This window comes from Electrophorus electricus, chromosome 20 (genome assembly GCF_013358815.1).
Source record: "Electrophorus electricus isolate fEleEle1 chromosome 20, fEleEle1.pri, whole genome shotgun sequence".
Lineage (NCBI taxonomy): Eukaryota > Metazoa > Chordata > Actinopteri > Gymnotiformes > Gymnotidae > Electrophorus > Electrophorus electricus.
Window position 1 is genome coordinate 9943001 of NC_049554.1, and position 12959 is coordinate 9955959.

The window sequence follows — 12959 nt, forward strand, 5'->3', positions numbered from 1 at the left end:
AAAAAAACGTGGAAAAAAGCAGTCTAAATTTTAATGAAGATTCTCTAGTTTACACATTCAAAGTACTGAAATTCTGTTGCTATATCTATTTAAAGGATATCCATTTTTTTGTTTGTTTTTTTATTACAATCTAATAGGTCTGTGCTGTGCAGGTATTATGCAACACAAATTTATATTACTATGGGTAGTGGGATGTGAGAAGTCATTGACTCTTGTGTTTTTTTTTGTTCGTTTTTTTATTTACCGAAACCACACTGCCCTCAGACATACATTACAGAAATTAGCACTGTAAAAACATTTTCCAGTACCTGGCACTCTTCCCAGCACAGTAAATTTTTTACAAGTTCTTATAATTGCTAACACACCTGTAACATACCTTAGTTTTGGTCCACTTGCTTCCATGTCATGAATGTTTATTTCTAGGGGCGCCCTTCTCATCTTGTCTCAAGTACACAGAGGGGGATACAAGTCAGATGTTGTCTATTAAACATATTTTTAAAGTGTCTGTTTATTCAAAGTAATCTTTATCTTCATTATTAAAAATTTGATTTACTTCTTAGATATTAGATTGTAATGGATGAATAAAAACACAATAAACTACTTATTAACTACAGGGCTACAGAATAGTTCACTGAAAAATGTTTATATTGACAGATTTATAAAAGCTGGTTGCAACTGCTTTCTGTCCTGAGTCCAACTAAAGCCACACATTTTTAATGCATCTAAAAGTCATGCTCATCTGGTGGGAATGGTGAAGGTTTTGCTTGAACTTAAGGACACTGATTGGACAACAATTGCTTTCTGAGCAAATAAATTAATAAAGATGAGTAGTTCGAAAAGCCATGATGCTACAAAAATTCCACTATATTAAATAAATGAGATCATCATTAGACAAGACTTTAAAAAGTCTTCAATTGTGCAGTTCTTTGCTTTTTAGAGCACATTTTCCTTCAAACCACAAACATGGCCAAATGCTGCCCGAGACAGTGATTTGTTCTCAACAGACAGAATGCAAAGGGTTAAGGTCTGTTCCATAAACTCTTGCTTAAGAATCCCCTGGCAGCTACTCATGTAGCTTTAAATACTGATTTGACAGATCACATTTTACTCACAGGCAGCAAGAAAATAGCTAACCACTGCCTTTGCTGCTGTCTTACATTTTTAACAGAGAAGTGAATACATTCCATAATCTACGGACACGATGGGCACCAGACTGAGAACACTTATTTGCACTTTTGTCTTTGCATCATGGGTGAGCTTAGCCTCAGGGACACAGTATCAGCAAAACTCTCATCACACAAAAAAGGACCTGCTACCTAAGGAACAAGCCCATTTGGTAAGTCCAATGTATTTTATATTTACATTTTGCTAATTGGAACAGCACCTTAACATTACAACATTTAGGGCAGCTGTTAGGACTGTATATCTAGTTGATGCATTTTATTTAAAAAATCATCCAGAGACAAAAGATCAATAGAAAACAATGATTATTAATGCATGACTCAGCACACTAAGTATTATTCATAATTAAACAAAGAAAAACTTATGGATAAGGAAACATCAGTTTAGGGATCTTTAACAATTATTTGTTTATAAACACAATATTAAATGCAATTTGTCATTATTTACTTAGCATGTTTGTATGTGCCTACATTATGTTTATTTACTAAATTTGTACAGATGAAATTAAATGTAAATGAATGCTTACAAAAAAGTGAGAAAAATGTCCTTGCTCTTTACATTTCTTGAGAGCTTTCACATTTTTTGTGTTGATCAGTTTATAATTCTGTATCACAGACATATCTGTGAAACTGCTTCCTATCTCTTGAACATAAAGATTACTCTATTTTGTTAGCATTTCTGAAATCAGACTCATTTATAGCTAGAATAAACGTTATTGATTGAGAGAAAGCTCTACTCTAATTCAGTTCCAACAGAGGCATTCAAAACTTGGCTAGGTGCTATGTGGACTTGATTTGATTACTCAGCACTGCTACGGAGCTCCAGAGGAGTTTCCCCAGGCCAAAAGTACTCCCACCCACATAGCCGCTCTACTATAAACTGGGCTTAGTGCTCCAAATAGTGATAGACACTTGTGCCGACAGGCACCGAAATCCAACCATACAGCACACCAAGCGAGATTTAAAGCCTTCTCAAAAATGGGTATTATGAAAAAAAATTCAGTAGGCATTTAAAAGATACCAAATTGCTAGATCATTGTTAAAATGTGAAAATGCTGCAAAAGATAACTGTATGCTCTGTGTGATCAGTTTTATATTTGTCTGACAGATAGAGGCAGATCTTGCAGCTGACAATGCCAAAACAAATACCCTCTTCCTTGCTGACCCCCCAGACAACTCCAGTTCAAGCTCAGTTGACGGTGATACTTTAGGTAAAGGAATGATGGCACTCAAGTCCTCTATCCCAAAGGAATTAATCATGATTGCTGTGTGTTTCAGTAACCACCTGTTGCTCAGTGTAGTGCCTTAATTGGAAGCTGTCATGTGTTCAGGCAGGTTGTGAGTATGAGTGAATGAAAGACCCAGAGTACTATGTAAACATTCTTCCAACAATAACCAGCTATTGAGATATAGAATTCTCTGTAAAACTACTTTGAAAAGATATCTTTAAAACAAACAAACTAACTAACTAACACTAAGCACAGATGCATTAGCACAGAGTGAACTGATGCAGTTTATAAAGTAGTGTGACATTATGTCAAGGGGTATGTAAATGTGTAATACGTACTCTGTTCTTGTCTAGACCTTCCAACCTGCCTGCTGTGTGTGTGTTTGACTGGATCGGTCTACTGTGAGGAAGTTGACCCTGATATGACATCAGTGCCTGCTCTTCCTAAAGAGACAGCATATCTTTATGCTCGTTACAACAAGATAAAAAAGATAACTGCAAAAGATTTTGGTGATATTGGTGTGTTCCTCTTTAGTCTGTGCAACATGTGCATTGATTTTTGCCTTACTGGTCTCCCTAGAGCAAAATTTGTCAATAAGACAAACAGGAAATGGGACTAAGAATAAAGAAAACTAACAGCCCAAACAGATAAGGAAAAAAAAAAAAAGTTATAATAAAATGTGGAATTCCTATAGTCCACTACATCATAAAGCGAGATGGTGCTCCCCTTGTGTCTCAGAGACTCCTCTAATGCCCTAGGGACATAATAGAAAATCACATTTGTTAACTCTGAAACTTTGTGTAATTCACAGTAGGTGTTAAGAAAATATATACATGTGTTTATCTAGATGGTCTGCAGTATTTCAGGAAAACCTCCCATCTCATATGAGAGGACAAGATCAAGGCTGTTTCTTTAGGGATCTTTTAAGACAGCTAATGTACATGGGGCTACATTATTATTTACATTACTGTGGCATAGGAAAAGAATCAAATAAATAGTACTCTCTAAACAGGGCAGTTTTTTTCCTGACTGTATGACTTTCACTATTGCAGTTACTTTAAAAAGAATCGACCTGACTGGAAATCTTATTTCTGAGATTGAGGATGGAGCCTTCGTGAAGCTTACTTTGCTGGAGGAACTCTCCCTTGCTGAGAATCAGTTGGTGAGGCTCCCAATTCTACCAGTCAAGCTAACCTCCTTCAACGCCAATCACAACAACCTCAAGACCAAAGGAGTTAAAGCAAATGCTTTCAAGGTACAGCGCCATGAATTATATAATGCCTAACAAACTTCTGCTCCAGCTTATTCATGAAGCTAACATTAGACATCTGTTTGAATGTCGGGGGCGGGGGGGTTGGACTCACTGAACAAACAACTCTGTGTTCTAATGCTGTAAACACATTGCCTCTCAAATGGAGAAATGGAGAGACAAGTTTGAATCCCAGTGATACCTTCTATGTTCCCAATTACATATATACACAAACATGGATATATGTAAATACTGTAATGCTAATGTTTCAGCTTAAGCCTAGAGTCTAACCAGTGATTTGTGGTGAATATTCCTTACAGAAATTAACAAAGCTCAGAAATTTATATCTTGCACACAATCAGTTGGAGGCAGTTCCAGTGATTCCAGAGAGTGTGGTCATCCTTCACATTCAGGTAAATGAGTACTGACCAAGCATGCTCTATGTCTAAATATATAACATATTTAAATTTGGCTCAAGACATCATTACTGCATAACTAAATCAATATGGGCTTTAGATCCATTTCTCATGCTTTTTGATCAATGCTTTTATTTATTAGATCATTAATATTACAGCTAAATTAGCAAGAAGTAAACAACTAAAATAAATAAAAAACTGTCCTCTTTTATCTAGAACAACAACATTTCTACTGTTAATACTGATACCTTCTGCAAAAGCAATGACACCTACTATATCCGCCCCAATATGAATGAGATCAGAATGGATGGAAACCCTGTCATTCTTGCACAGTACCCAAACAGCTTCACATGTCTCCAGTCTTTGCCAATTGGACGGTACCACTGAATATGCATAACAAAGAAAAGTCTCTGAATGTGCATCAGACATGAACAAATATGGACAAAGATGTTTCCTGTCCAGTTTTTCATTTAGAAGCAAAAGCAGGGTATGTAAAATGTTTGACAACTTGATTACAATGTTATATCGGTGCTGATTAACTTCTCTCCCTGGCTTTTTCTTAATACTGTTGTAAATGGAACTATAATATAAATATATCCAATGTATATAACCCTTTTGGTGAAAGCTGCTGCGTAGTAATTCGTGGCTTCCTTATGAAGTGGAGCTTTCAGCATTCCTCTGAATTATGTGAATCACTTTCATTTGTACTGTTTAAGAAGTCTTACTCTGGTTGAAATGAAGAAACCTAATACATTTATTACGAGTGAAGCATTCACCCCATACATGCTTCTACAAGGATGTGGTAGGTCTGTCCTGGTAACTTGGAATCTTTAGAGAACTATTTATGGTGACGCAACAGTGATTACTACCTAAGTGTGAATCATCAAGCAGGCTGTACAGTAATACATTATATTAAATCACTATGCTACGTGACTTCCACAGACACTTTAATAAATGTTTTTTGTTTAAAGTTATGCTTCAACGGCTTCTTGTCATTACTCATAAAAGCAATGCAAGAATGTTCTGCTTAAGTGAGATAAAACTCATTTTAAGTAATCATAAAAACAATTCTCCATAAACTGCAAAGCAAACTTTTGGGCTGCACACAGAGAGAACTCTGGAAAATGTGGGTTAATAATATTCCATTTTGCTGTCCAAGTTGGCAACCATCACAGTACTTCACTCCAAGTAAATAATGGAATGGTTTCCACATTGGTTCTGCAGCTTAAACTCTACATTTTCACTGCCATCATGTCATGGAATTTACTCCTACTATGACATACACCATACGTTTAGCAATATCTTTCAATATTATGACGGTATCATGGAACAGGCATTAGAAACTGGATTAAAGGTTGGCAAAATTATCAATATGACAAACATACATGCATGCGCACACACACACACACACACACACACACACACACACACACACACACACACACACACACACACACACAGACAGACAGACAGACAGGAAAGCCTCACAAGGGGAAGATTAATGTTAAGCTGTTTCCCATGTTCCAGAAGAATCTTTACAGGCCTCTTCTTAAATTATCATTATTCATCTCGGTTATGGAACAGATTCAGTTCTCCCAACCCCCTAGGCATGTTTATAGTGTGGGAATCCATAAATGCATCTTTCATTTATTTTTTAATAACCTAATCTATAAAATCAACTTTGTTACCACATCTAGAATCAGATAGCCTATAATAAAAAAATTTTCATGCTTCTCAGACTGGCAATAATGCTTTTTAGTACTTGTATTATAGTAAACACTAAGCACCTCTGAGTGCTGTAATTTAGAGACCATCTGTTTGTTCAAATGTTGTCCAGTATCAGAAAACATTTGGAAAAGGTTTACTATGGACTGAAAACTATTATTTTTTATGGCAATACATCTAAATGATTACTTCAATAATATTTTATGCCAGATATATCACATTAATCTAAAATATACATACAGTTGTTTTCTGTTAATGTATGTTTCCTTTGAGGACGTTTGAGATAAAACATACAAAGACAATCTTTTCTAAGCAGCTTTAGGTTAGGAGATTTACCTGCTAAAAAAATTCCAGTTCCTGCATAAAATTCCAAAGGAACTTTTCCAGCTCTCAGGACATAATCTAGTTTTCTAAACTGCACAACTGTTATATTTTTGAAAGATCTGTATAGTCATGAAATTCAGAAAATAGCTTATGTCCCTACATAAATAATTTCTAGTAAAGCAAGATATACCTGAAACATAATCGCTCACATTAACCTGTGCCACCTGAAGTTATGTAGCTTGTGAAACAGGATTGTGATGGAAAAAGGTAAAACAGGTTCAGGTTTCTGCAGGACTTTCTTACCAAGTTACTGCAGCTTTGAGCTTAGAAATGCCCTCTGCACTGAGGAAGCACGGGCAGTTCACTCCCACTCAAGTCCAATAACCCCCACCATAGTCTGCAGGCCCCAACAGCTCACAGTAGTCTGGAAAAGCTCAGGCATTCATAATTAAAAAAGATACGTTCAAATGACTACTCCCAAGTCTCAGTCTGCACCACGGCCTCGGGTAGTAAGCAGGACGTAGAGATACAGCTCCTGTTATTTGCATTAGTCACACCAGGGACCATCTTTAAAATTCCTGACACAAGTGGGGTTGGCTTGGGAAAGATATGCATGTTGTGAATGCATTCTAGAAATACTGGTGCATTTCTTTCCAGTGCAACAGCTTGCCATTAAAAAAAAGATCTGTACATTACAAGCAGGACTCTGTATTTCCTATCTTTTCAGATTTAGGTCAGAAATGCCTGGTTTCTATTGTTCATTCCAAAACACAAAAACAAAGCCAGACTTCAACCCCAGCCACAGTGTGTGTCAACTACATGGATTCACATGATAAGATCCATGATGTCATCACAGAGGACTCAATACAATGTGACAATCTGAAATGCTTAAAATAGATTAGTTTAGAAGAAGCAGTTCAGTACTCATTTGCCAATTATTGCTGTAAACATTTGAACTTATATTCACCTTACCCATTTGGTATAGGCTTACAAAAATGAAAAATTGTGGTCTCCACGATGAACAGAATATTTAGAGGACCAAATATGCTGGTCAGCTACTGTATTGGTTGTTGTTCTTTTGCCCTGTGGATCTTAAGGTTAACATAAGTTATTACAACCTATGGTGCTCATACATTCACTGCTCTAGTGCAACAGTCAAAATTTTATATCTGGTATAGATATCACCCCAGACCCATAAAAGGTGCATTTATGGGTAGACGTTTTACACAAGCTGTAAGTCTTGGACACAAAAGAATAAAAATCTTTTAAAATATGTATTAAAAAAAAAAATCACCAGCTTAAATTCTTTCTGCAACACTCACAGATGCACTCATATGTCCTTGGCATGTAGTTAATTTAAAGCAATGACCCATTTCATTAGTGTTTTACTGTTTTTTATAGTTTGTTTTATTTCAGTAATGTTTTACATTTTCTTTGTGTTTTAGACACTAGAGCTGAATTTAAATTTTAGCCTAGCTTTAGTCATATTTTTACTGTTATTATTATTATTATTATTCCCTATTTCTTTTATTTATATAGTATCTTATTTCCAATTTAATATGGGCTCCACAGACTATTGGTAATAAATACCACATGTGATTGTTTTCATTCTCCTATAATATCACCATGTAATTTCAAAACACACGGTCATCCTTTGCAGATGAATTATGCAACAACCACTCAACATGACACCACCACAAAGTCAAAATGGCAATACGCAAGTATGCTTCCAATAGCCACATACTCCAAGCACAACTACACTCAGCAGACTCTTCTACAGGCCTCAGCAACGAAGCAACAGATATATGACTAGTCGGTAATCTTTGCTAACTAAATATATATGAGTCAACATTTAACCAATTTGCTCAATATTAAAAGCCAAGTTTACCACCAAAGATTTGAGTAAAGTACTGCTGTTACCCATTCATAACCATCCTCCCTGCGAAGACATTGAAAAAACATTTGAGAAAAAAGGAACAGCACTCAACCTTATTATTTGCTATCTTACCTTAAAGTACCGAAATGTGCGAGCTCTTTCATCACATCTGTCTGAAAATAACCTCAGGGTTCTGAAGAAAAGGTAAAGGCTCTTTGTTTCCTCTACTCTGAAAACAGAAAAAAAAAAATGCAATTATGAAGCATGTGAAATAGACCTCATGCTGATTACTTGTACAACACATTAGCTGATAGGGGTTCTTCAGCATTTAAAAATGTCTTTCTGTGCAATAAAATTGGCGCATATGCAACAAAAGAGAAACCATATAAAACTGTGGGCGTTCTTTTATTTTGTCTAGAGGTCATTTTGGCAATGCTTGACACATTTTGAGACTTTCATAGATTTACACCGGGCCCAGGGCTGTGTGGCACAGAACAGAACTTTCCACAAATGTTGAGTTCCAGACTGTGTAAAGAAAACTGATGGAAACTTCAGTCTCTCAGGATCCAAAAATAATGAAAAGTAAACCAGCCGAACATCAGGTTTTAGCACATTGTCCGTCTTATCTAAAGATAATGCAGGTGAGGTGGACATAAGTAATGCTTTCCATTATGAAGTTTAACTTGTGGATTTTAAGCCAAAGAGAATCTTGTCAAACAGATCAAATTTTAATAAATACTGAATATATTTTCAATAGTAACTTTAATATCAATCAAAACTGTATTAGATATAGTTAGGGCCAACCCAATCACATTATAACAAAAAAGAAGCAGGAGTAGAGTTCAATGAATAATAATAATTTTAGTGATTCTCCTGTTTAAAGTGTCCTTTAAACATTGGGTGCATTCCACAGGAAAAAACAAATCTTATTGGACAGTGGTTATTCTTCCTTGCATTTCATTTATTTTGCTTTACATTACACACTGATTTCATGCATCAATGGTTGGGGTGTCTGTTCGAGTCTGTTGGAAAGCAAAAGGGTAATAGGCTGCACCTGTATCTAATTTACTCTTGCTCTATTTATCTTCTCTCCCACACAAAGTAGGATTTTGGAGACTGAACAAAAGTCGCGCTGTGCTCCTCAAAGCCAGATTTACAGAAAATCCAGAAACTCTGAAGAGGTTGAAGAAGACTTATATTTGCTGTATATTTTTTATATTTATTCCAAATTTCTGTTTTAACTTATTCAGTACATATATTTAAAACAAAACATTAGATTAGAATACTTTTCATATGAAACCTTCACTTTTATTATACACCTTTAGAGAACTACACTTATTAATGGTCCATAACCATATTTTGTTCATTGAAAACTGACTGAAGCTGAAAGTAGTAACATTATACACATTTAATGATCACACAGTATTATAATATAATCATTTCTGTCTGAAATGTGTTTGTTCATTGTGAGTACATAGCAACTGAGCAGGTTTATTATGGTTGCTTAGACGCTTTTTAGATAATCATCTGGAGAGCACATCTTGTCTACTTAAATTACTGAAATTATTTAAATACTTGTGGTATACTGAATGTTTTGAGCTAAGGCTTTCTGGTATTCAGTCCCAACACATGCACTGAAATCACTTATGTTTGTCATCACAAGCGTTTTCAAAAACTGTTTCTACTCAACTTTACATGGAACATAATCATTATAAAATGCCCCTTTTGAGACATAAAAATACACAGACTACTCAGTATTTTTCCACTTTCTAACTGCCAGGACAGAATCTCAGACCAGACAATATGATCCAGATGTGTCCAAAAACCAGTAAGGTGGTTGTACTTGAAAGATGGGGGGGCGGGGAGAGAGAGAGAGAGAGAGAGAGAGAGAGAGAGAGAGAGAGAATTACTGTATTTTTTGTTTCTAGCCATTATATTTGCGACTGAAAGGGATAATGCATCAGTGGACACACCCTCAAAGAAAGGTTGAGAAAAAGCATCAACAAAATCTCCATTGTCTATTATTAGCCTTGTGCTTTTATTCATGCTACTAATTCAGATCTATTTGGAATAATCTGCTGTCTGCATGAAGTCACAGAAAAAAAGATGGAATAAAGAAAATCTCAAACATTACATAAATTCAAATTATGACTGCATGATATGAACAATACAATATTAAAAATAGATAAACGAATCAATTAAACAAACAGTGATATGATTGGCATGCCAATTTGCGAATGGTCAGTGTTGTCACAATAGCTATATCTTTGATAACAGGTCATGAATTTTGCTACTGATACCAAAAAGATACCACAGCATCATGTTGTCAGGATATCTTTTTCTATATCTATCTATATATATCTTTTTAAAAATATAAACGATACCAGTATCAAGTCAGGAATTCCCATACACTCCCTAAACACTATCATATGTCATTATTTTTCCTTATTTTAAACCTGCCCAACATTTTCAGTCAGCACACAAACTTTTAGTACAATAGATAAAATAAATGAAAACAATGGCATTCAATGATTTGAGAAATACCATACCTAAATTTTTTTTTTTGATGATACTGAAGATATCTCCTCATCAAGGACTAGGTTATATTGTAGTCTAATACTTCACAAAAGAGTTTGAGTATTTATACAGTATATATGAAACTGTAAATGAACAATCGCCATATCTCTCTATATAAAATCATGTTTGTGACTTTGCTATATTGCGAAGTATGTGTGCATTAATTCATTTCTGCATACAGGGGATGTTGTGATGACTTGCTTGCTAGCTTGATACATATGCATGATCTCTCTACACTTTGGTGACAGTGTCTCCGACACCATTATTTACAGATGACGTCATGAGCTCTATTCGAATTGGATTTGTTCATCCAGGGGATGTTTGTAATGAAACACTATACCTGTCTCCTCAGAGATGAAACTGAAACGCTTGCATCTGGATGACATTAAAATTAACATAAGATGAGCAGGTTTCTAGTGTTATATTTTCTAATAACTCAAATGTTTGTGGCAGTTTGAATATAAACAATCATATAGAATTATATTAGTTTAACAGCATTTAAAATTAGATATTTAAGGAATTCAACTAGTAAGTAATGACATATACCAGTAGCCCTTTAGTGAGCCTGTGGAATCTTTCTGTGCTCAACGATTTTTTTTCCCCCTATGGATAATGCTATGCCAGGTAGCACATGGAGTGCAAGATTTACCAACCATACCAGGTAAATGACTGAATGACTTCACAGGCATTTTTTTTTTCCCCTTCAGAAAGGTCTATGGTGGCGCATGCTCTTAGACACAATACTGTTAGTAGTAGCCGTCAAAAGGGTCCCCCCTTTTCGTTAAGCAAAGGATATAACAACTATTGTTCTTTGACAGAGCTTGCATTTTCAATATATGGGTGCATGAGAGAAAGCAGATTCAGGCTACAAAAACATTTATAAAGCATACATTAACCAAATCCATAGAAGTGTAAATGAAGCAAAAAACACAGTAAACATCTGACAATAATTTACATCTGACACCTAGCAATAAAGCAGTGAAAAGGTCAATACACTGTAAAAAGCAACAAGGGTATTGGAATGTTATAACACTTTTCATTTTGTCGTTCAACCAAAAATATATTTCATGCGATAATAAGCAGTTGGAATTGTTGAATGCATCACACATATTCTGACATATCCTGTCAATTGAATTCAGTTGCCATGTAAAATGTTACATTTATTACATAAGCTCCCATCATCAGACTATATTTACTTGTGAAGTTCTCCTGACTTTGTAAGGAAGTAAGTAACTATCATTTAAGATACATTATTATAAATTACTTACCTTATTATTAAATTTTAAAATACAAAATTACTCAGATCTCAGTTAACTACATACATTAACATCTTCCATGCTCCATTTCAAATAGATGTTCACTCATCTATCAACCATGCTGAGCTGTTTTATCTCTTGTCTGGATTTCGTAAATGACTTAACATGTACCTGGACAAAGGTTAAATTAATTGGCAGATTTCCTTTTTTTTATGTTAGCGAGCAACCTATAAGTCACTAATGAGCAACAGTTAAGAAGGCGCAAGCCTCATCACACATTTAAAAGTATATTTTGTTTAAATTTCTTCCGACTTCTTTAAGCCTACATTTAACATTTTTGAATAAGTGATACAATCATGTACAGAAATTATACAGTGACCCCAGTATAAAAATATACATATTTTTTACACAAAAACAATCAATCAATCATTTAGAGCTAACAAAGAAACTAAGTGAGCGCCTGTGGTTCTAACTGACATTTTGTTTTCAGTACATCTTTGTGATTCAGTATTTTAAAGTTTACTCAGAACATACCTTGAATAACAGGAGCACCACATTTTGTTTTTGGAACAATCACCAAAACACATTAAATCTATTTGCACATTTCTGACTGTATTAATTAGAGGAAATGAATGAATGAATGAATGAATGAATGAATGAATGAATGAATAAATAAATAAATAAATAAATAAATAAGATAGCAACCATGAATTTCAGCCAAACTGCAGCTTTTTCAGTTTCTAAAAGGAGATTTATCAAAGTCTTGAAATCATTAATGATCACTCCATTTAACTGTTTAAGCACTGTGCGAATCTGCAGAGTACAACCTATCTTCACTGTACTAACGCAACCAGAAAGGTTGCATTATGCATGATTACATATGATGGCAAACAACTGTTTTTACAGGGTCTGGGTAAAAAACAGCAATCCTAACCTTTACCTGTTTATTAGGCCTCAGGGTGTGCTACACATGGCCATACAGGTTGCTAGATGCAAACAATATTATTATCACCACACACACTCTCTTAGGAAACTGACCCACACAGCTGTGTCGGTACAGGTACTTAACTGGTGAGTATAGCTTGTAAGAAAGCAAACAAAATATTCATAACCTACACTGGCAAGC

General features: G+C 35.1%; 2 protein-coding genes across 3 annotated transcripts in view; one reads left to right on the forward strand and one right to left on the reverse strand.

Moving 5' to 3' along the window:
- Positions 1 to 12959, reverse strand: part of cenpp (centromere protein P) — a 55978-nt gene that overhangs the window by 37243 nt on the left and 5776 nt on the right. For both annotated transcript variants that reach the window (XM_027015257.2, XM_027015258.2), the window contains exon 6: positions 8133 to 8229. In XM_027015257.2, coding sequence (XP_026871058.2) covers positions 8133 to 8229 — 97 coding nt within the window. The remainder of the gene's footprint in view (positions 1 to 8132; positions 8230 to 12959) is intronic.
- ogna (osteoglycin, paralog a) lies at positions 1097 to 5049 on the forward strand. The gene is made up of 6 exons (XM_027015256.2): positions 1097 to 1336; positions 2290 to 2392; positions 2764 to 2928; positions 3463 to 3665; positions 3980 to 4072; positions 4292 to 5049. The coding sequence occupies exons 1-6, from the start codon at positions 1202 to 1204 to the stop codon at positions 4460 to 4462; spliced, it is 870 nt and encodes a 289-aa protein (XP_026871057.2). The 5' UTR covers positions 1097 to 1201; the 3' UTR covers positions 4463 to 5049.